Source organism: Eptatretus burgeri, chromosome 8 (genome assembly GCF_056783735.1).
Source record: "Eptatretus burgeri isolate ZD-2024b chromosome 8, Ebu_testis_v1, whole genome shotgun sequence".
Lineage (NCBI taxonomy): Eukaryota > Metazoa > Chordata > Myxini > Myxiniformes > Myxinidae > Eptatretus > Eptatretus burgeri.
Genome location: NC_140968.1, coordinates 35,499,247 through 35,523,348, shown reverse-complemented (window position 1 = coordinate 35,523,348; position 24,102 = coordinate 35,499,247). Strand labels below are relative to the sequence as shown.

General features: G+C 43.0%; 2 protein-coding genes across 6 annotated transcripts in view; one reads left to right on the top strand and one right to left on the bottom strand.

Moving 5' to 3' along the window:
- SHC1 (SHC adaptor protein 1) overlaps positions 1-11,686 on the top strand; it is a 124,116-nt gene extending 112,430 nt beyond the window's left edge. For all 4 annotated transcript variants that reach the window (XM_085891514.1, XM_085891515.1, XM_085891512.1 and 1 more), the window contains 2 exons: positions 199-494; positions 10,052-11,686. In XM_085891514.1, coding sequence (XP_085747640.1) covers positions 199-494; positions 10,052-10,180 — 425 coding nt within the window. In that variant the 3' untranslated portion in view covers positions 10,181-11,686. The remainder of the gene's footprint in view (positions 1-198; positions 495-10,051) is intronic.
- Positions 11,687-11,698: 12 nt separating this feature from the next.
- On the bottom strand, positions 11,699-23,675 carry LOC147021512 (uncharacterized). Of its 2 annotated transcripts, none has more exons than XM_085891517.1 (6): positions 23,521-23,675; positions 21,329-21,535; positions 21,071-21,215; positions 12,439-12,531; positions 12,267-12,341; positions 11,699-12,048 (listed from the first exon to the last, which is right to left on the bottom strand). In XM_085891517.1, the coding sequence occupies exons 1-6, from the start codon at positions 23,575-23,577 to the stop codon at positions 11,933-11,935; spliced, it is 693 nt and encodes a 230-aa protein (XP_085747643.1). In that variant the 5' UTR covers positions 23,578-23,675; the 3' UTR covers positions 11,699-11,932. The 2 variants fall into 2 exon arrangements, with proteins under 2 accessions (XP_085747643.1, XP_085747644.1); XM_085891518.1 differs by having other exon boundaries at positions 23,366-23,619.
- Positions 23,676-24,102: the final 427 nt, after the last annotated feature.

Sequence of the window (24,102 nt, the reverse complement as noted above, 5' to 3'; positions counted from 1 at the left end):
TTACAAAGATTGAAACGGTAAAAAATACCATTTTCATATTCAGGCTGTGGCTGTGGTTTTTGTTTTGAGTTATTTGATTAATTTGTAAACTTCCTCATTTAAATATTTTTTTGCACTGCTTGCCTCTACTGTTTGTTTTATGTGATGAACCTGCGGCTTGATTTCTATAAGCTCTTGCTGTCCTATCTCCATGCTTAGAGCCCTTCGAAGATGCACTAAAAACACAAGGCGTTGTTCCAACACCGTTCACGGCTTCAAGCCCTACGACCAACGGCATTCGCACCTCGCCTGCACCAGGCCCTCCGAGGGAGAAGGAGCTCAGGGCAGAAAGCTGGTTCCATGGCTGCTTGAGTCGGCGTGAGGCCGAGGGCCGCTTGTGCAAAGATGGCGATTTCCTGGTGCGTGAGAGCACGACAACACACGGGCAGTTTGTCCTCACGGGAATGCAAAATCAGCAGGTGAAGCATCTGCTACTCGTTGACCCAGAGGGTGTGGTAAGTACACAAGTGATCAAAATAAATGCCATGACACTTTATTCCTTCCCTCCTCCCCCTTTCCCAGAACTCAAATCTGATGCACAAGACTTTGGACAGTTGGGCTTTCTACTTATTACTCTGTATGTGAGAAGCAAAAAGCGGGGTAAAGCAATTGGTTAACTTTGTCTGTCAAAACGTCAGTTTATGATCGAGGAACATCTTTATTTCCATTGAATGTTATATTTTGAACATGAATCAGAAAACGAACCTGTAGTTTAGCAGCATTTTGGCTCTAAATTCATCCTGATCGCAAATGTGCAGAGAGGAGTGAGATATTTGTCTGCCATTTCACAGCCAAACTAAATTGAAAGTCATTCCAAACAGGAAACTTACTGTTTTTAAGGACGTCATAAAGGACACAAAGAACAGGCACGAATAACTAATTTCACGTGTTAAATAAAGTGGTGTAAAGATGCTGCTACAACGACGGTAAACTTGTGAAAAAATTTTTTTTCCCTACAACCTTTAAAATATTTTTTATTTCAATTCAATTGTATACTTGAACACAACCTTTTTAACACTTTCAAAAAAAAAACCTTCCGTTTTAGCAGTACTTGGACAAAATGTTGTGGCATTTTACGTCACCACACCCAATCAAATTTGCTGCTCATAGACCCTTCCCACATCCTCGTTTCTCAAGACAGCGCAAGGGAAAGGTGTTCTATAAACTCCCTAGTTTTGCCTTCAGATTGGTCCATTGTAATTAAATTACATTCTTCTCTTCTTATATGAATGCGGTGCCAATAACAGTGGGTACGTTTGACGATTGATTTCATCCGGTCGACTTGAAACAGTACAAGTAAAGAACCTGTCCTTACAGATGGGTTAATTCCTCATATCTATGATATGCCCCTGTAGAAGAGCGCTTCAACTTTTTCTTTCTCCACTCGGAATGGAGCAATGCACTTGAATGTATGAAGAAGTCAAGGGTCAGGCTAACCCTAACAGCAGGAACACAATTTTTATGGGTTTGCACGATGCGTGTGCATTTATGTACATGCATGCACAATTTATAGATGGTCGCATACGTGTGGTTATACGGCCCTTGGGGCTCCTGCAAATGAGCTTGGACATGTGATGCGTGTGCATTATGTAGGCGCATACGCAATTTGTAGATGGTCCCAGGTAAGTGCTGTTATATGGCCCCGGGACTCTCAATAATGTATGCATCACACCAACATATGCAATTGGTGTGTCTGTCTGTGGTCAATGCATTGTCATTATTTATCAAATTTCAACCAAACTTTAAATGGGGATTAAGGGTCAAGATAAAGGTTGTAGCTTCTTTGTTTGCCCACCCCCCTCCCCTGGGGGTTCTAAAGGTGGGGCCGACGCAACTTCTCTACGTAAATGTGTAGCGTGGCGTGCCGCTCCCAGTGGTGGTGAGATAGGGAATTCCTTGTGGCACTTCAGAGCCCTTAATTGTAGCACAAGTAAGAGGCCTTCTCCTTGTCTTTGCACTCGCTTCACCATTGTTGCTTCAGAATTGACTTCAAAAAAACCCAAAAAGGATTCCCATGTTTAATTTCTTTTTTCCATTTTGGGAAAAAAAACGTCATGTTAAGGTGCATATAGTTAGTAGCTTGAGTGTCATTCCACATTATTGTGGCGTTTTTCCCAAGGCCATGTCCAATAACAAAGGTAACCAGAGAGAAGTCGATGGTGTGTCATCGCAAATCCCCGTACTTCCCACCGAAAGCAAAAGTTGAAAGATGGCAAAAAGTTCAATCGGGAATGACCCAATATAAAATTTAAAGTAAAATTTTAAGCAGTGGAGCCGCTTCAATATTTGGTATGTCCTGCCTTCCGTAACCCTAACAAAAAATGAAGAACCACCACTTTTCGAACCCTCCATGCAGGGATTTTAACATCTTTATTTCCATTGATCAATGAATACATGTATTTAAAGGGGACTCATTGATCCGGTTTACGAACATTCAGCTTCACATCCTTCCCACATCCTCATTTCTCAAGACAGCGCAGGGAAAGGTGTTCTATAAACTCCCTAGTTTTGCCTTCAGATTGGTCCATTGTAATTAAATTACATTCTTCTTTTCTTATATGAATGCGGTGCCAATAACAGTGGGTACGTTTGACGATTGATTTCATCCGGTCCGTAAGTCCCAGGTAAGGCCACCAGTCACAAGTTGATGTTTAGTTTCGCCACATGTGCCAACATACCCATGCACTCAAACAGACCTTTATTAATTTTAAACTGCACCACTGACACAGGTGCAATTTTTTTTTTCTTCACTTCCACCCCCCCCCCTCCCCTAACCCCTGTATGATCACTGGGGCATGATCCAGGAGTCAAATAAAAACAAATCATTAAATATTCCATGTGTCCCCCAGTGTTGATTGTACACTGTACTTGTGGGGTATGCTTACACACATTGTGTAAGTATACGAACCGTCTTTCCCCATTGTCTCGGGTTGCTTACCCGCATTTGATTTTTCATTTTTTTTTCTTCATTTATTTGTATTTTCATTGACAGTTGATTTTTTTTTTTTTCCCCTCCTCGTTAAACAGCTTCGATGTCCATCGGCATGCAAAATTACCCTGTTTCCCCATTGCCTTGGGTCGCTCACCTCCATTTATTTTTCATTTGTTCATTTTCATTTATGGATGTTGTCCGATGATTGTGATTTCCTCCTCCCCCCCCCCCCCCACCGGTGTATCAGCTTCAAAGTCGGCACGTAAAATTTCAGCTTTCTACATCACCCGGAAGGTACCGATCTTTCATGTCAGTCATTCAGTGGATAGAAAGAGCTTTAAATATACGGAATGTAAAGTTTAATTTTAAGATGCTAATATATGTGTTTGAAATTGCATTTTTTTTTTTTTTTTTTGGTATTCCACCATTTGACCCAATAAAACCTGTCAAATGGCAGAGGAGCTCCTTGTGAGCCAACGGCCAACCATATCTAGTGCCCAAATGTGTCTGTGGACATCATCCTGCAGTTGGGTTATTTTTTTCTTCAGAGGTTAGTGGCATGATTTGCACTCTGGCCACTGCAAAACAAACGAAAAATGTAAAGAAAACTGAAAACCCACTCCGTGGAAGTACCTCCTGTGCAGCTGCCCTTTGCAGGGCAGCTCAGCGGATGACGGGATTGGGGCGAAGCCTTCGGGACCGCCATTCCTTAAAGAAAAGCATGGGGTAACATCTTGGGTCAGATTGCGGTGGTGTGTGGTGTCTTCCAACAGACGGCGGTCTCTGGGTTAATCTGAGGCGGGCCCTTCAGGTAGGTGCCTGGAATGTCCTATCCCTAAGAGAGGATGATCACCTGTCTCTGTAATCATCTGAGCTCAAGCATTTGAACATCGGTATTGCAGCACGCTCTGAGGTTCGGAGACTGGGTAGTGGCGAGATCATGGCCAATTGGTCTGGTCGCTCTGATGGCTACCATTCCCAAGGAGTTCCTGAAACTGTGTCCAATGAGCTGACTCCAATGATAACCATGGTAACACCGGTCAACGAGAATATTATGAGAAAGGATGTCACTCCTTGGGTGTCGTTTCCGTCCTCTGGATATGCTCCGACTGAGGCGAGTGATCTCACCGTGAAGGACGCATGATATGCCGTGCTCGTGTCTGTGGTTGATCAGTGCCCCAGGAGAGATACTCTTTCAGTTTTGGGGGATTTCAATGCATCGACTGGAATTGATAGGGATGGTGATGAGACTTGCATTGGTCCCCATGGGTCTGGAACTGTGAACCAGAATAGCACTAAGTTCCTTGACTTTGCAAGAAGTCATGGATTTCAGGTGGCTGGTTCATGGTTTCAGCACCCACAGGTTCATCGCTGGATTTGGCATTCCAACACTGGTGGTGTGGCAAAGGAGATTGACTCGGTGCTCGTTGATGGTCGCTGGAGGATGGTCCAGAACTGCAGGGTCTACTGGAGTGCTCAGTTCCTCAATACCGACCACAGGTTTGTTGTAGCAACTGTGAAGTTTCAGCTTAAATCCGGGAGAATAGTACCATCCCAGTCGAGGCTGGATGTTTGCAAGCTCAAGGATGAGAGGGTAGCTGAGGAGTTTGCGAACAGGCTTAGTGGGGATTTCGGGGGGTGGGGTCTGGGTGCTTTGGGGAATCCTGAAGAGTTGTGGATTGCTTTAAAGACCACCATCCTTGATGTTGCTGGTGGGTGTCTTGGAACTCACTGTGGGGTGAAGAAGAATTTCTCTCAAGGGACTGGATACCACTGATCAGAGTCGCCGGGCCAGGCTTGATGACAGAGCGAAATTGTTCAGGGAGTTGAGGCAGAAAACTGTACATGTGCTTAGGGAGGACAAGGAGGCTTATGTGCGAGGAATCTGTGAGGGGGTTGAGCATCACCCATGGTCAAGTGATTCTCGTCCTTGCAGGAGAATTCGTGCATTGCGTTCCTCCAAGCCCATCTCTTGGTGCACTGCAATTCGAGCTGAGGGTGGTGGGCTCTTGACAGGAGTCCAAAGGGAAGGCTGGCTGGACCGGTGACTTTGAGCAGCTGTACCAGTCTGACCCACCAGCTGTTGAGTTGGATGTCAGGGGTGTTATTATCCCTATTGCTGACCTTCCATTTAACTGTGATCCACCTTCATTTGTGGAAACGCAGGCTGCGGTGAACTGGTTAAAATGTGGTGAAGGTGAAGCTCCTGGGATCTTTGTTAATGCAAATGGCATCCATGCTGAACTTCTCAAGGCTGGGGGAAATGCTGCCATTACATGCAGTTCTGTGCTCTGCCTGGAATACAGGCGTCATCCCAACTGACTGGAAGAGGGCCTTGTTGTCCCTCTCTGGAAAGGAAAGGGTGGTCGCCAGGATTGCAACAATGACCGAGGGGTGATGCTGCTCTCAGTGCCGGGCAAGGTCTTTGCTCAGATACATCTTGAGAGGGTTCACCACCATCTGCTTTAACACCAGCACCAGAGCAGTTAGGCTTTACACCAAAGAGGTCAATAATTGAACGTATCCTTGCTCTTCGGGTCCACTCGAAACACAGATGAGAGTTTCAGCAGGGGCTGCTTGCAGCCTATGTTGATCTCTGTAAAGCGTTCGATTTAGTGAATCGGGATGTCCTCTGGAGAATTCTTGGTCTTCATGGGATGCTGACAAAATTGAAAAATCTGATGTCTGAACTATACTCTGCTGTGCTGTGAGATGTGGTGATACTATCTCTTACTTATTTCCAGTTGTTACTGTAGTCCGTCAAGGGTGTGTGCTGCCCCCACCCCACACTTTTCAGCACTTGTATGGACTGGATTCTGGGGAATATGTCAGAGAGATCAAGCTGCAGTGCATCGTTTGGGAATGTCAAAATCTCTGACCTTGATTTTGCAGACGATGCAGTCATCTTTGCGGAGAATCTGGATATCCTTTTGGGGGCCCTCAAAGTGCTGAATGAGGAGTCGAAGCCACTGGAATTACAGGTTTCCTGGGTTAAAACTAAGATCCATGCTTTCAATGACATCTTGGATGCTGCTGTCCTATCTGCACCCATTTCTGCTGAGGATGCTTAGGTCACAGAGAGATTCACTTACATTGGTAGTGATATTCATGTCTCTGCTGGCTGTGAGCCACAGGTCAAAATACGTCTGTCTGGCATGGGTAGTCATGGATTCACTGGATCATGGGGTGTGGTGCTGCCAGTACCTGTGAAGGATGACAAAGGTCTGAGTCTTCAGGTTCTTGGTGCTTGCACTGCAGAGATGTGAGACTTGGTTTCTGATCAGGGATCTGAGATAGAGACATAATTCCTTTTGTACCAGGTCTCTTCAGAGAATCCTTGGCTGTCGCTGGTCAGACTTTGTGTCTAATGAGCGGTTGCTGAGAGAGACTCAAATGAGATTTGTTACCTGCATAGTCCGTGAGCGTCAGCTGCAGCTGTATGGACATGTGGCTCGTTTTCCTGGCGCTGATCCTGCTCATCAGATTCTCTCAGTGAGGGAGCCTCGTGAGTGGAGGACGTTCAAGGGCTGACCACGTGCCTCGTGGATGCAGCAGGTTGAGCAGCATCTCAAGGAGATGGGGATGGGCCAGACATCTGCCTGGGGAATGGCCAGATGGAGGCGTCTGGAATAAGTGGACACAGACGGTAAGTGGACACAGCGACGCTACTCCGGCACATGCTCCCATACATGACCTGACCTGACCCACCCCAGGGAAGGGGCCAAAAACGATAAATCTCTTGCACATTCGTGTCATGTGGTAATCATAACTATCAAGTTTGGTGATCAACTGCTGTTATCAACTGCTGCTCGCTTGTACGACAGGAAATCATACGAACCAGACTCCTTTCATCCACGGATATTTGTCTTATATCCTATATTTCCGTGAATCAGTTTTCCATTTAGGAACAGAACAATTATGGTTAACCATTTTGTAATTGTCACTCCTTTGTGTAAATGCTGCACATTGTTTAAAAGACTATTTGAAATAAATTTCATGTGAGCAACGGTAGGTTAAGAGTACCCTGGCAAACAGAACCGAGTCAGTGTAAAAAACAAACAAAACCAAAAAAACCACACACACACAGCCTTGTTTAGCATTCATAAGTCAATTTGAAAGCCGCGTATTGCCTCGAGTCATTTGCATTAACAAAGAAATTCAGATCAACTTTGAAGAGGAAGATGCAGTGAAACTTTGTGGTTTCTGCCCAATCAGTTTTAACTTGCATGTTGTATTTGGTTGTGTTTTTCTGTTCATGGATTCGATGGATATTGAAAGCCATTTTTTTGGTGTAATACCACAACAAACAAGCTCTAAGCACATTTTTCTTCGCTTTCAACCAACTTCTGATGCGACACTAAATAGCTACCTTTCTGCCCACTCACGAAAGAGGCATACATCTATTGAATGGCATTGGCATTAAAGAGCCACTTGCGTACGCATAATGTGCTATTGGTAATAGGATATTCTGGTATTCTCACTTTTGTTCGGGTTTTCCCTTTTTGAATGGAAGATCCGTTATTCTTCCGACTATTATTAGGGTACCCTGTCAGTACAGGGTACCCTATTGTTTTTCTTCTGTTTATTATTACGCATTATTATTATTATTATTATTTTTCCGCCGGCATTTTGCACCCTTTTTCGCTTTAAAAATCATTTTCTCTGGAATACTAAGTCCGATCGACAGGAAATTTTCACCATAGTGTGTATCTTTTTTGATAGCACAATCACGTTATAATTATGACGTCATTGGTCACGTGGTACGGTCGCCATCTTGAAAAAAGCGATAAACTTTGGACATCTGTATCTCGGAAACCGTGCAATGGAAAAAATTTTCGTTTGATACATTTTACTAAGCTCCCTATGGGGAACATGTGTGATTTTTCGTGACGTCATAGGTGAAGCGATATGCCGGTGAAAATTCGTCAAGTAGAACGCCATATAGGAAAAATCTGAAAAATTCTGAGCGTCATCTACACCAAAATTCATCGTCAAAAATGTTTTTTTTGACGTCATCGATGACGTAATTCGGCCGCCATCTTGTTTTTTAGTGTTTTTTTTTAAAAAATCTTCTTCTCCAGAAGGGCTGGACAGATTAAGGCGAAACTTTACAGGTACATTCCCCCTGAGGTCCTCTTTCAAGTTTGTTAATTTGTTGTTGATACGTCACATGGTTTGGCGGCCATCTTGAAAAAACCCTAAAACCTTCAAACATCTTCTTCTCCAGAAGCGCTGGTCCAATGAAGGCGAGATTTCAGAACTATATTCGTGACATGTATGCGATGCAAGTTTGTTAATTTCGAAGTGATAGGTCACATGGTTTGGCCGCCATGTTGGATTTAAGAAAAATATTAAATAATGTTTTCTCTGGAATTTCATAAGCCATCGAAGCAAAAATTTGCAAGTGCCTTCCTCCCTCAAGTCTGCATACATGGTAAAAAAATTTTACCTCAGAAGTCACATGGTTTGGCGGCCATCTTGGATAGAAAAATAGACCTTATCCGATTTACACGAAACTTCACACACTTGTTCGGGTCAATGATGGAAAGCAGAATTTAAATTTATGATATCATAGGTCACAAGGTTCGGCAGCCATCTTGGATTGAAAATGAATAAATTTTTAAAATCTTCTTCTCCAGAAGGGCAAGACAGATTAAGACGAAACTTCACACATATATTCCCCATGAGATCCTTTATCAAGTTTGTTAATTTCTTCTTGATTGGTCACATGGTTTGGCGGCCATCTTGAAAAAACCCGAAAACCTTCAAACATCTTCTTCTCCAGAAGCGCTGGTCCAATGAAGGCGAGATTTCAGAACTATATTCGTGACATGTATGCGATGCAAGTTTGTTAATTTCGAAGTGATAGGTCACATGGTTTGGCCGCCATCTTGGATTTAAGAAAAATATTAAATAATGTTTTCTCTGGAACCGCTTAACCAAACGAATCGAAAATTTGTAATTATCATCGAGAGGGCAGTATGCACGCATGGTAAAAATTATGACGTCACACGTCACATGGTTTGGCGGCCATCTTGGATAGAAAAACGCACCTTTACCGATTAACACGAAACTTCACAAACGTGTTCCAATACCCAGTTGGAAGCAGAATATAAATTTCTGATGTCATAGGTCACATGGTTCGTCAGCCATCTTGGATTGAAAAACAATATCTTCAAACGTCTTTTTCTCTGAAACAGCTGAACAGATCCAGGCGAAACTCGACCACTATGACCGTCTCTCCATGACGAATAAAAAGTTCCCACCCCCTTTTGAGGTACGATGCAACGTTTGGCAGCCATATTGGATTGAAGGAAAAATATTAATTAATGTTTACTCTGGAACTACTGCATCAATAAATGTGAAACATCAAGTTTATGGTGGAACACTCATGCGGAATGAGGGTTTGAAATTTCAACGCGATCGGGCCCAGGGTTTGGCAGCCATGTTGGTTTTAAGAAAAATATTAAATAATGTTTTCTCTGGAACTGCTTAACCTGGAGAAGCGAAAATTTGCAGTTATCATCCACCATCGTGTTTGCACACGTGGTGCAAATTATGACATCACAAGTCACATGGTTTGGCCGCCATCTTGGATTGAAGGATAAATATTAATTAATGTTTACTCTGGAACCGCTGCCTCTATATATGCGAAACTTCAGATTTATAATTCAGGTGACATGCGAAATAAAAGTTTAAAATTTCAACCTGATCGGTCACGCGGTTTGGGAGCCAGAATTATTTAATGATTTGAATCTGGAAGCCAGTAATAACGAAATTGAATGCTTTGTGCTGCCCGGTTCGTAACTCGTCTGTTCCGCGCCCTCTCGAAGCAGGCCTGTGTTTGTATCACTATTAAATAATGTTTTCTCTGGCACCGCTTATCCTTTCAATGCGAAACTTTGCGACTGTCATCTGCAGAAAGTCCCATGTTGTATCAAAGGCGGACGGACTGGGTACCCGGTCATCACTGCCAGCAGTTATAAAGTGGCAGTTCTAGTTATTATTATTATTATTACTACTTGTTGGTCGATCTTTGCGATTGAACACGACTATGTTTAACCCTTGTATCCCATCCAGGTTCGTACCAAGGACCGCCGGTTTGACTCCGTGAGCCACCTGATCGAATACCATCGTGACAACCAGCTTCCCATCATTTCTGCAGGCAGCGAGCTCTGCCTCAAGCAGCCCGTAAACCGACTGGCCTAAAAACCTGGTGCAAGGCAAGGTTCAGCTCAATGTGCCAGCATTCCAGGTTTCCAAGGAAATTTGCCAAGTTTTGCCTGCATCGTGGCGTCAGAGAAACGTTTTTTTTTTTGCTTTGTTATTGACTCCATGACTTTTGTCTCATTACATTAGTTTGTTTTTGCACGCGTACACGCACACTTGTTTTCACCAACATTTGTCTTCAAAACGTGACTTTTCATAGAATCTCTGCCTCTGAAGAAAACCCATACCCGAGAAAGCCCAATCCAACCTGACTTCAAAATTGTTTGTTCAAAACCCTCAGAGGGTGATTGTTCTACTTCCATTGGTTTATCAAAGAAAAATGGGGAAGGTATCCAAAAGTGGGAATGTTTTTCTTCTTTTTTTCCACCAATTAAATTGCACTAATTGGCAGACTTTGGCAAAAGCGTTCCCAAATGGATTGTGTTTTTGACGCCTTTTGTGGTGAATGAGGGGGAGAGATTTGGGGGGGGGGTAAAGTTCGAGCAGCGACTGCGATGATGTTTTAACTTGAGCGAACGTTTGTGGTTCTTTCTTGTGCGAGTATTTATTTTTGGCCTTGCAAATCCTGCTATTTTTGCAAAATGAAACTGAGGAAAGCAAAATGAAGGCACAGGTAGGGTGCAAAACAAAACCACGGGAGGGATCAATTGCAATGAAGTGCAAGAATGCTTCCTGAGAATGGGTCATCGGAACGAGTTAAATGAAACTTGCCGTGGTGACGTTTAACAAGAGAGACCCGTAGGTTATTTTGTATTTACTGACATTTTCTGCCCGGCAGTGTAACCGTTTCACCCAGCAAGTTTTTATGGATGGTTATTGAGGGGAATTTTAAAATACATTGTGCTCTCTGGGGTGTGGAAATTTTCCCCGTTGGGATTTTTTAACTTGGCAAATGTAGCCGTTAGGAAAGGCATGTAGCTCACATCAAGTAACTTATGTCACCTTGTGTTAAAACATATAATGCTACTTGGTGACAATGAAGCTGTGAAAGAAGTTCAAGAATAGTGTTTTGAAGGGTATTACCGAAGCGGGATGTCGCTTATTTGTACAGTACTTAATCTGCACATTTTAACTCTTATAATTGGATTTTTACAGTTCTTTTGTGTATAAGAAGGTAAGCTACCTGGTTCTTTTACTCTGGCCACATTTTAGAAGGTGGTTTCACAACACGTTTTCCCTCACAGCACAGAGTACAGAAAATCCAAACCCTAGCTGCTTTCACACTTTACATAGTGTGTTTACGGTACAGTGTTCGCTCTTGCTTTGTTGACCAGCGTCGGTGTGATGGGTTAAGGGGGCAGCACAAACCGACGCTCACCATCGTTATCCGACTGCTGAAATGTGCCATGCCCTTCATACCACCGTGCCAAGTATTGGCAAGTGCCAAAACACCTGTCTGCTACGCTGCATGGAGTCTGTGCCCCCCACACCCTGCGCTTGTGAAGTTTGTATAAAATATTTATTTATTAAAACAAAAAAAAACGAGTTGCAAATGCATTTTCTTACTCACTTACTTCTTGCTTTGTTTTATTCACTTGAACATGTGATAATTTAGAGCCAACCTGCAATGTTGAAATTTTCTTTCTCCAAGGACAAGATAGAGGGGGGAAACCCTGACCTGGACAATGTCCTGCTGCTCACTGAACTTCCTGTCTGTCAGGCATAACCCTTTGATATTGGAACACTTTACATGAACTTAGACTGCTGTCCTGCTCGTTCAACTAAACCGCTTCAGAATATCACAACTTTAGCCCGTTTGGGGCTGGGTGGTCGAGGCTTTGGTGATGGCTCGAGTGCATCAACACTTTCTCCAGGCCTCCACATACTGGCAGTAGCTTCAGCATCACCTGCAAACAGTCAAATGCCCTTGTTAGTGGAAAGACACAGTTGACAGGAATTGCGAACAAGCATGCCGGAATTCTCACTGCACACAATACTTGATTGGATGCAAATTTGTCCACATAATGGATTAGCCTTCGACCTCAAATCTTTGTTCGACACTGCACCCCCCCCCCACAAACACACCTCCCTTTTGATTTAAAAGTGTCGATTGCAAATTTCTTGCCTGCTTCTTCACGCAGTCTTTTTGTACAGTCGCGCTGGTAGTGCTCAACAGATCCACATGTACGGCAGCTTCCCCCTGAACACAAAGAAACAATGAGAAAGAAACTGCAAACACTGAGCTATGACAATTAACAGTCACTGCAAACCAAGTAAAGTTTGTGGGAACCACTGACCTTCTGCATACAACCCCCTCGGGTTCTGTGAACAGGAGCGTGAAAGGTGGCCCATCTCTCCACAGATGAAACATTTTGCAAAAGGAAGGTCGCCTTGAAAGAAACACAGTTTGCTGTAGTTCTTGAGAAAAAAAAACGAAGTATATTAGCAGGGTGTGCTTACACAGTGCAAGTATACGAACCCTGCCTCCCCATTGTCTCAGGTCGCTCACCTGCATTTGATTTTTTTCATTTTTTCCCCTTCATTTATTTATATTTTCATTTACGGATGCTTTCCAATGGTTCTGTGATTTTTCCTGATGTATCGGCTTTGATGTCCATCGGCACGCAAAATTACCACGCTTCCACATTGTCTAGGATCGCACACGTGCATTTGTTTTTGTTCCCCCACTCCCCCCCCCCCACATACTGGCTTTGATGTCCGTCGGCACACAAAACTACCCTGCTTCCCCATTGTCTCAGGTCGCTCACCTGTATTTGATTTTTCATCTATTTATTTTAATTACCTCCGCCACCGAAGGTGAAAGGTGGTTATGTTTTCACCTTTGTCTGTCTGTCTGTGTACAGGATATCTCAAAAAGTTGAAGACAGATCCAGATGAAATTTTGTCGACAGGTTGGGTGTGTGATAAGGATGACCTGATTAGATTTTGATGAAGATCCGGATCCGGATCTGACGACTGGAATTCAAGCGATTCTTCACCATTGAGAGATCGGACCAAAAACGATATACAGCATGATATCTCAAAAATGTAATGGGCCTGATGTGTTCTTGTGGATCAGGCATTACGTGGCAGAGGTATGTGTTCTACCGCGTGCCCTTCTTGTTTGAGACTGAGGCACATCCAAGGGATAGCTGGCAGTTGTAGAGAGGTAAGAGCATTGTGGCGTTCGTAGCGAAGAGATAGGGAGAGGTGGTTGTAAATGTGGCATTGCAGGGAAGAGGAAGGGGGTTGTTTGTAATGGTGGCGTTTGTAGTGAAGGCATGGACGTATGTGGTTGTGGGGATTTTGAGAGACTTGAGTGGTTATCGTGAGCGTTGTAACATTGTGGTGAGCAGAATGAAGGTCTGTGGTGAGACGGCAGTTGGATTTTGGCGTGCAATTTGAATGGAAATTGGTATGCGTTTGCGAATGAGCCTCGCTGTGTTTCCTTGTTGTCCCATTCGTCGTTAATGTTCTGTCTGTACACGTGCTTGCTTGTGTGGTTTGTGGAAGAAATAAAGTAAGATAAAGGAATGAAAACCGAACTAAAAGCCCTACACCACACATTTTTTTCCCATTTACCCACAAGACGTATGGAAAGAATAGCTAAACACACATTAATAAAATCACTGCCTTGGGATTGTTGTATGTTGTGTGCCATTGCCTCAGAGTGTCAGTTGAAAAAAAAAAAACGTAATATATATATATATATATTTTTTTTCAGGATCTGGTGTTGGCGCAGTGGTTAGGGCAGCGGCTTAGGTCTTCCTGTCTGTCAGGACAGTTCCTAAGAAGACTGTCAAAATCTGTCTTCCTGTCATCCTTCCGATGTCGGCGAAATGAGTACCAGTGTACTGGGCCGGTGTATACCCCGGTTAAAATAGGTGTACCAGATCCCTGTGCTGTAAGAGGCGACCAGGGTTGCGTCAGGAAGGGCATCCGGCGTAAAACATGTGCCAAATCACTATGTGGATCATACGGATGATCCGCTGTGGCGACCCCAAATGGGAGCAGCCGAAAGAAGAAGAAGATATATGTATATGTATGTATATATATATATATATATATATATATATATATATATATATATATATATATATATATATATATATATATATATATATATATATATATATATATATATATATATGTATATGTATGTATATATATATATATATATATATATATATAATATTTCAGGATGTTTCTCTGCCCGGCTTGTTCCACATCAAAAATTAATCCACTAACTACTACCTGTCCTAATAGCCCCAAGTAGTTCCACTGTGTTGTGGGGTTAGTCCAGCAGCCATTTCTCATATTAGGCCAAATAAGGAAATTTGTTCAACACCCCCTACAGAAATGGTTTGACTTGACAGGGTGGTCGAATAGACCCTACAGAACACCTCCAGGTCATATGTGGTATTAAAATTATACAGGCCATTATACATACCAAGAGGGTCACTGTGGGCTAGCAAAATTTAGGGGGAGGGGTAATGTAAACATGAATATCTTTGTCTAGACTCAACCAATTTTCAATACTGAGGTATCATTGGCTTCCTATTATAATTCTCTATCAGAGTATGTACAGTTATTTGAAAATGGCCTTTGCCATGGCATCACCAAAGCTAAAATATCACATTAATTCAAACTTTGACATTTTTAATTGTGTTCTCATATGAAGGTGAACGGTGTTTCTCAATTACTACTGGTATGTATGCATTTTGGAAATCAAACGCTTAACAAAGTATTGTTCTGCAGAAATTCATATACATACAGAGGCACGCATAAAGAAAACTGCAACTTATCTTTAGCATTCGTCTTTTACTAGTGTATTGCAACACGGAAGCACATACATCAGAGCCGAGCATAATAGTTGTCTTTGGCAACACGGAAGTACATTCGTTGTCTCTGGCAGCACGGAAGCTACTCATTCATCATAGTGGATGATCATAGTTATCATGGTCGACACTGGGAGCTGTTCATGACAACACAGAAGCACATTAGTGAGAGCGAATCATAATAGTTGTGCATGGTTGTACGGAAGCACATTCGTCAGAGCGGTTTGTAATATTTGTGTCTGGCAACAAGGAATCACATTCGCCATGGAAGCATGAAGATGTCATCTGTTGTATCTTTTCGTCAGCGTCTTCTTCACCACTGGATTCAAAGATTGTTCTTGGATTTTCACAAGTTTCTTCGGCCATACATGCACATGCTTCTGTGCATGGCATGTGGTTAGTTCTAGCATGAGTCGCACAGTGTACAACATCCTGAGCAAGCATCAAAACACGTCTTTCATCTGATGAGTTGCTACATTCTGGTGCTGAAAACTCATCTTCATCTTCCTTTTCTGGTTTGGCAATAACCCAGCGTAGTAGCCAGTAACGACTGTCTGGTATTACAGATTTGGATTTTGTCAGGGTTAGATCCATGATATTAGGTGGTCGGACTGATATGCCTTGGGATTCTTTGATCTCCGACTTGATGAGTTTCGCAGTGCGGTACAGCAGACTCACCCTGTCGCAATCATCCATCGCTGTTGTGCGCTGTTTTCTTGATACACCCGTGGCTGTTGCGGTGTTACACTGATAGGCAGAGTTGATGACATCTTGAAGGGATATGGAGCTTGAGTACAAAAGCTCGGACTGACTAAGATCATATGGCTTATGGAAGACAATGTCATCTCCAAAGTGTTTCTTTAGTCGAAGTTTGAGTCGCTGGGTAGTGTAGCTGTCGACTGCCACTCCCTGTCCGCGCAGAAAATGATTGTATCTGTCCAGAAGAATTGTCATATCAAAGGCCTTCCCACCATTCAGGTCAGCAGAGATATCTTCAGCCAATTGCTTGAATGCCGTATCGTAACAAGTTTCTTGTCTCCCTTCATGGAAGCCAGCATACTGCAGATTAGCTTTGCTGATGTATAAGGCATGGCAAGCTCTGTGGTATCTAGCTTCTGCTGCCCCTAGATCATTACTGACAGCACCAGTAGTCCGTAACATGTCCTCATCGCCCTTTGCGGTCGCTGCTTGCACAATAGTTTCACAGGCTTGGAAAGTTCTGACCATGGTCATCTCCTACCCTTGTGTTTTCTTCTTGCAGAAGAGGCACATAGTCCAGTCAGTGGACGTTGACTGGGACCTGGATACGCTGGAGGTCTCCGTCAAACTTGTTTCAGATTGTGTGCCAATCTTAGATTCTTCTGCTGGTGTCGATGAGAATGCAGATCTTCTCCTCTGCATGTAATGCAGGTTTTCTTTGCTTGTCCATTTTTCGTAGCGATTTGAGTGCCATTTAACATCCGCGGTTGTCAAACTGTCAAAATCTGATTTTAAACGTTCGTATACTTAATCTCGTCGGAGTTCCAGTGCTGCAACAAGTGTCTGTATGGAGGTATCTCGGGCTTTCCTCAGTGTCTCGGTTGAGTCCATCTGACAAATTATGCACTTGTGAAAGTTAGTCAACTTCTGTCTCTTTACAGGTAAAAGTTGCACTACTGCCTGACTCTCTGAACTGGCCATTGCTTCAGTGGGCTAGTAGGAGTCTTTCAGATGTTCAATTTGGAATGACACAGAAAAGCAACTATTAACCCACAGCCTCTTTTACCATCATTATTAACATGACATTTTTAAACTTTATTTTTGTAATTATCTAGTCCATAAGAATTTCATAAAAAAATAGACTAACGCAGCATTTTTTAGTCCAGCAGCATGAACCTGTGAAAAATTCAATTGTTCAACACCCACTACAGAAAAGTTTGACTTGACAACTTAGTATACTCTCAAAGATGCCTAAAATATAAAAAAAAGCTCATAATATTTGATTTGTTTGTGAGTTTTACCTCTTGTGGTTGTACAGTTGAATGAATATCGACATTTCTGTACATATTCTGAAAGAGAATTATAATACGAAGCCAATGATACCTCAATATAGAAAATTGGTTGAGTCTTGAGTCTATTCACGTTTACGTGACCCCTCCCCTAAATTTTGCTAGCCCACAGTGGCCCTCTTGGTATGTATAATGGCCTGTAGAATTTTAATGATACCACAATTTGAAACCACATACTACCTGGAGGTGTTCTATAGGGTCTATTATACCACTCTGTGAAGTCAAACCTTTTCTGTAGGGAGTGTTGAACGATTTCATTTTTCTCAGGTCCTTGCTCCTGGACGAGGTGGGGGAAGATATGTTTTTGACAAATATAATAAGAGACAACAATCCTGTGACAGTTGGGCTTGAAGCACCACCCAGTGGAATGCCATCATGCCATCCAGCATCGTAAACTGACAAAAAGTCTACTTTCGACTGGGCCGAACAAAATATAAGTTGCAAGTAATTTTAGATGCTGTTAGCAGAATTGCAAGACATTTAATTATGCTTACGAAGTTTGGTGACTATGCGTTAACTGGTGAGAAGAGACCAGAAACTGGACAGACAACTGACAGTCGTATGATTTATAATCCTCAAGATATCCATAAAAAGCATTCCAAGCAATCTTCGTTCATTGAGCATTGCATAGTTAAAAGGTATCTTGATGTATTCCAATGGTATAATTGTTAAATTCATCATGTTCAGCCAATTAAAATAGCCCTGTGGGGGACTAACGGTTATTTCCCCAACAGCTTGGATGAAAATGAGGGATGAGGGGGAAGGGGCCATGCCTGCCCTTCCTTAAGAGGTATGGTCATGGGGAACACAACTTAAGTTAACAGCATTATTCTTGTTTCATGAGGAGTTTGGTCTGTATCTGGTCGTCGGTTTCTGAGAAGATTTTAAAATAAATTGCCTAAATTTGAGGTGAAAACCCCCTTTTCACCCTCTTATAGAAGGCAGATGTGGATGGGGAGCACAATGCCCTGAGACCTTACTGTCCTGATGCATGGTACCAATTTTGATCCATATCGCTCAGGTCGTGGTGAAGAAGTTTCAGTGAAAATGAAGGATTCAGGGGAGATATGGCCATGAGGAGTACAACTTAAGGTTAGGGCATGGTCCCGATGCCTCTTGGCAAGTTTAGTCTGAAACTGTCTGGTGGTTTTTGAGATTATTTTTGAATAAAACACCAATATTGGGGTGAAACCCCCCAATTCACCTCCTTTATAGGGGGCACATCCCGATGGGGAGCGCAACCCAATGAGACCTTGCTGTCCTAATGCATTGTACCAAATTTGGTCCATAATTTAATCGGTCGGGTAGTTTGTGAGAAGATATTTTAGTTAAATGTTAACTGACGTACGTTCAGTCATGGTCAAAAATATTGGCACCCTTGCACTTTTGGTATCCACACATGTATTTATTTGGTTTGCAGTGGAAGAAAATGAAAAAAAGCTGAAAAAAATTATTAAATCTTAGCTTATTCCATACAGAAATCCTAAAATGGCCCGGACAATATCATTGGCACCTTTTAGAAGTTGTTAGAAATAATTAGATTTCAAGTGGGTGATTCTACTTTACTTTGGAATTGAACTCACCTGTGGTGAGTTACAGGTGCCTGCAATATAAAAATCATTCATTCAACTAGTTTGAAAAGAGAAAATGAGTCATTCTGCTCTTTTATCACTGTGTGTACCTCAATAAACATGGAGAAAAGAAAGAAAACCAGAGAATTGTCTGAGATCAGACACAAGATTGGAGCTCAGCATGGACAATCTCAGGGCTACAAGTCCACCTCTGGAAACCTTGATGTTCCTGTGTCCACCATATGCAATGTTATCAGGAAGTTTAAGGCCCATGGCACTGTTGCCAATCTCCCTGGACGTGGCTGCAAGAGAAAACTTGATCGAAGATTGCAGCGAAGGATTGTTCGAATGGTGGAGAAAGCACCTCGATCAACTGCCAAACAGATTCAAGCTGACCTTCAGACACAAGGTGCGACAGTTTCAACTCGCACCATCCGTCGCCAACTCAATGAAAGGGGTTTTCTGGTAGGAGATCCAGGAGGACCCCATTGGAGAGAGAGACATAAGAAAGCCTGACTGACTTTGCCAAAACACACCTGAATAAGCCAAAATCCTTCTGGGAAATTGTCCTGTGGACAGATGAGACCAAATTAGAGCACATCATCTCTGTTTACAGAAAACAAAATGAAGCCTTCAAAGGAAAGAACACCTTCCTTACAGACAAACATGGAGGAGGTTCAGTGATGGTTTGGGGTTGCTGTGCTGCCTCTGGCGCTGGGTGCCTTCAATGTGTGCATGGCATCATGAAATCATGAGATTACCAAGGAATTTTAGAGCGCATTGTTCATGCCAGTGTCAAATTTGGTCTCCGTCGAAGATCATGGGTCTTGCAGCAGGACAATGACCCCAAACACACTTCAAAAAGCACCCAGGAATGGTTCAAGACAAAACACTGGACTGTTCTGAAGTGGCCAGCAATGAGTCCAGATCTAAATCCCATTGAACACCTGTGGGGAGATCTGAAAACAGCAGTTGAGAGAAGGCATCCTTCAAATCTGGGAGAACTGGAGCAGTTTGCACAAGAAGAGTGGGCCAAACTGCCAGTAGAGAGGTGAAGGAAGCTCATTCATGGCTATAGGAAGTGTTTGACTGCAGTTATTTTGTCCAAAGGCTGTGATACCAAATATCAAGTCTCGTGTGTCAATAATTTTGCCAATGCCATTTATTTATATTTTCTGATTTAAAAGGATATATTAAGTTCTGAATCATAAACAAAGGTTCTGTAATATTAACAGTGTAATAAAGAATTGTGGAGATAAAATATTTTTGTCAATTTCAATGTATTTTTTGAGAAAATTGTGAGTTATTTGAAAAAAGTGCAAGGGCGCCAATATTTTTTGGCCACGACTGGACGTACGGCCACACTGGCACCCACTCTGAGCTTATTTCGGAGAAATAACCGAACAAGATATTTATCTTTTGTCTCATCTTGATGTGTGTAGGTTGATGACTTGATTTAATGGTTTGGGGGAGAGGGGTAGAGACTGAAATTAGTCCTTGTAGGTATGTTTAAACTACATTTTTGATAACTTAAAAATAGCAATTTCCAATGTGCTTCATTTATTACCCTTGCTGAAGAAGAGAGTATTGCATTTGGGTCCATTTGTCAACACAGACCATGAGTATGTCGGAATTATGTATGATTGAAATGTGATGACCCACCGATGGAACAAGAGTCCATCTACTAATTATGTACCATTGGAACGTGAGTCTGTTCATTAATTATGTATTAATGGAACATGAGCAAGTTCATTAATTTTATGTCATCGAAATCTCATAATATAATAGGCGTAAGCCTGGAACTTCTAACTTTTCTCCGAACATATTCTGTTCATATTTCCGAAATCTTCACATTATGTGTTCCATGAATTTACGCAGGTGATAGCGGATTCAAAAAATCCAACATAGATAGAATTTTCAGAGGAAATCGGTGACGTCACAATCAGCAGCGTTTGGCGGGTCCCAGACGACGTGCTTAACTTCACCAAGTCCACGAGTTCAAGACGTTTGTTCAACTCAGCATTTATGACTTTTATCCTGCCATGTTGTTAATCTGTTGATGGAGGTAATACAGAAACGATGAATATGCCAAATCGTTCGTGTTATTCATCCGGCACGATGTGTCAAGGCCAACAATCTAAAGCGACCAGTCTCAAAAGCTACCATGGGTACCGACACGCCACCAATATGAACCGAGCGGTTGAATGCGGTGCAAAACATCCAAAGAAACTACCGTAACCGAGTATTGTGATCCGTCCTGTCCCCCATACCCGTCGTAAACGGGTATCTCCTGGGTACATAATCTGTACACCACGCAAAACAGGTACTGGAAAGGGTCTGCAACCTCAGATTGTTCCTTCTTGTTTAATGTTTTGTGCCAGTGCTCTTCACTTAAGCCCTGAAATGAAATTTGTCCTCAGTTGTGAACCACAACCAAGTTCACTGTTGATATGGCTTTTGACCTGTTCTCACCCTCGGCAAAGCGTGATGTGCAGTGTTGCATTCCATGTTCTGTCGATCCACAGCAAAAGCAAATACCAGCTCCAGACTCAAAGTTCTCCATGGCCTGAGGACAATCTGCCATTTCGTGTCCTGGCTGCTGGCACTGGAAACACACCTGGAATACAGGTAGTGCCAAGGAACATGTGAGCCCAGTTCATTTTGCAGATGTTTCCTGGAGTTACCAAATTGGTACCGATACAGTTTCCCTCGCTCCCAGACCATGCACACCTTACTTGAAAGCTTCTGTCGCTGCCTTTTCAATCGTCGTTCCTCCCTCCGGCGTTCCCGCTTCACTTCGACCTCCAGCCGCTCATCTCTCGCTTCTGTTCCCTGAGAAGCCTTGCATTTCCGCTGGAATGCAACAAAGCCGTTCACGTCGTCGTCTTTTTCAGATGTTTTTGTTTTCATCTTCCTCCAATTTCTCTTTCCTTTTTTCTGCAAGCAGAGATTTACCGATTAAACATCAGTCTGAAGTGGTGCCAAAAATATGAGTGATATGCATGTGAAAATTATTACAGAGGGGTTACAACCTCCTGCCATTTACACAGACAGAAAAGCCTTTCTTCTCCGAGGGTTAAGGCTTGTGGAAGAGCCACAACACCAATCGTGTTGATGCATGACAGGACAAAAACCTTTGAACTTGGGGGAAGTGATGTCACTTCCTCGGGCATCCTGGGTCCCAGTGAAGCAATTTTTACGGCATTTCTTCCCTCTCTGAACTCAGCTAAGGCAATTGAGGAATTTCCTCCTCCCAATGGAGTTTATATCTGCTATATTCTTGAATTCCTGAGCATCAAGCATGGAAATAGCACATACCATTTTTCAAGTCTTTGCTATAATATGACTTGGCCAGGTTCAGAATCGAACCGCTGACCTACCTGACTCATAACAGATACTTTAACTATTATGCCAGAGTCTGGTAATGGGATATTAAAACTAAAACGATCATCCAGGAGTTGAGATTACCGAGTCCTTAACCACAATGTTTAAGATGTGATCTTGTATTGAGAGAACAAGAACATGTATCCACATTAGAAGAACTAGTACGTGCCCGTACGTGCGTGGCCATACGAGTAAACCAAAAAAAAAAACTTTCAAACCACGAGCCAGAAACAACAACCACACAGGCTGTTCCTTCGCTCTCGCGTGCCCGTACGTGCGTGGCTGTACGTGCAACCCCCCCCCCCCCAAAAAAAAACTTTCAAACAACCACACAGGCCGTTCCTTCGCTCTCACGTGCCCGTACGTGCGTGGCCGTACGTGCAACCCCCCCCCCCCAAAAAAAACTTTCAAACAACCACACAGGCCGTTCCTTTGCTCTCGTAAACAACGACTGGATTGGAGCATTGTGTTTATCTATAAATGCGCATAAGAAATCGAGAAATTATTGGAATACAGCAAGTCATCACGACCCGGAAGTGGTGCGTGCCCGTACGGAATGTTCACATAAATTATACGAATTATCACTTGCATTGAAGTAACAACTGCTGTGATACTTACACACACAGAGTTAATTAAAATCCAAATTAAAATCAAGTTTACCTCCCTGTCTTTGTTTGCCATGACATTCGCTGCCATTGACCATTGCCACTCCTACGCCACGGGAACTAAGGCACCGATTGATCCCCATCGTAACCGGCACGGCCCGTGACTTCATCGTCGGCCGGCTACGCACCGGCCTACGGAGCCACGCCGACGCAGCAACGTGTCTTGTCATTGGTTTGGTGAATAAATGGCCATAACTTGGGAATGACTTGTCCGATTAATATCAAACCTTGAAAAGGCACATCCTCAGGGCCCCAGCAATATATCTGGCAAGTTTCAATTAGATCGGACCAGTGGTTGTCGGGAAACAGCGGTCACAGACACACACACACACACACACACACACACACACACACACACACACACACACACACACACACACACACACACACACACACACACACACACACACACACACACACACACACACAGCTGGAATTATAGATTATTATTTTGTTGCACGTACGGGCCTGCACTCGGACATTTGATATTAATCGGACAAGCGGTTCCCAAGTTACGGCCATTTATTTGCCAACCAATGACAGGACACGGTGCTATGACGTCACAATTGACGTCACAATTATTTTTTTTGGACGTACGGCCACGCATTGTAAATATCAATTCGCGTAATTGGTAAGAACCAAATGAGCACTCGTCATGTAACAGCATCATCCCATTCATTCACAGACATTTTAAAGAAACACCTGTGTACATCGGTACCTTTTCTAATCTCAAAAAGATCAACAGACATGCCTTGGATTGGACCCGCAGGCCCCAATTGACACGTACTGTACTGTAACGGAGACCCACTGTACTGCGCTTCGCTTGGATGCAAATAAGGAAGAACGAGCAACTCTTTCACTAAACAAACTTGCCGAGTCCAAGGTTGATATCGGTTGGAGACGATGACCAAATCGAGCCCAGCGAGTCATGGTCCACGAACGTGCTTTATCCCTGACACGTGACCTTCCCCCCTACCACTGTACAGTGCAGTATTTTAAGTCGATCGCTTTACTTTGGGAACAGACTAAACTTGCACTTCAACTTGTAATTATATATTATGTGCCGTAAGTTTGACCATATCTGCCATTAACAACGATTTATATAAAAGAAAAACAAAAATATTAACACTTATACACCGCCGGTCGCCGCACCAGCAGCTACACCGCAACGTTAGTTTTAATACCAAATTCTGAGGAATATCTGTAAACGAACATCTGCTGTTTTACAGGTAAATTGTATATTACATTTTCACCATACACTACACGAGCGGCATATTTATTCCTTGTGTTAATACGATGGTGGAAAGGCTCAGTTGGGACTTGGAACTATCGAGTAGTTTTCATTAGGGACCGCAGATGTCGATGGCTGACCGTCCGATGCTCACGCTTTAACATAGCCAGGCGTCACCAAGCAAGCCTACGGGCACCTTCCGTAAATTTGGAGGCCTATACTAT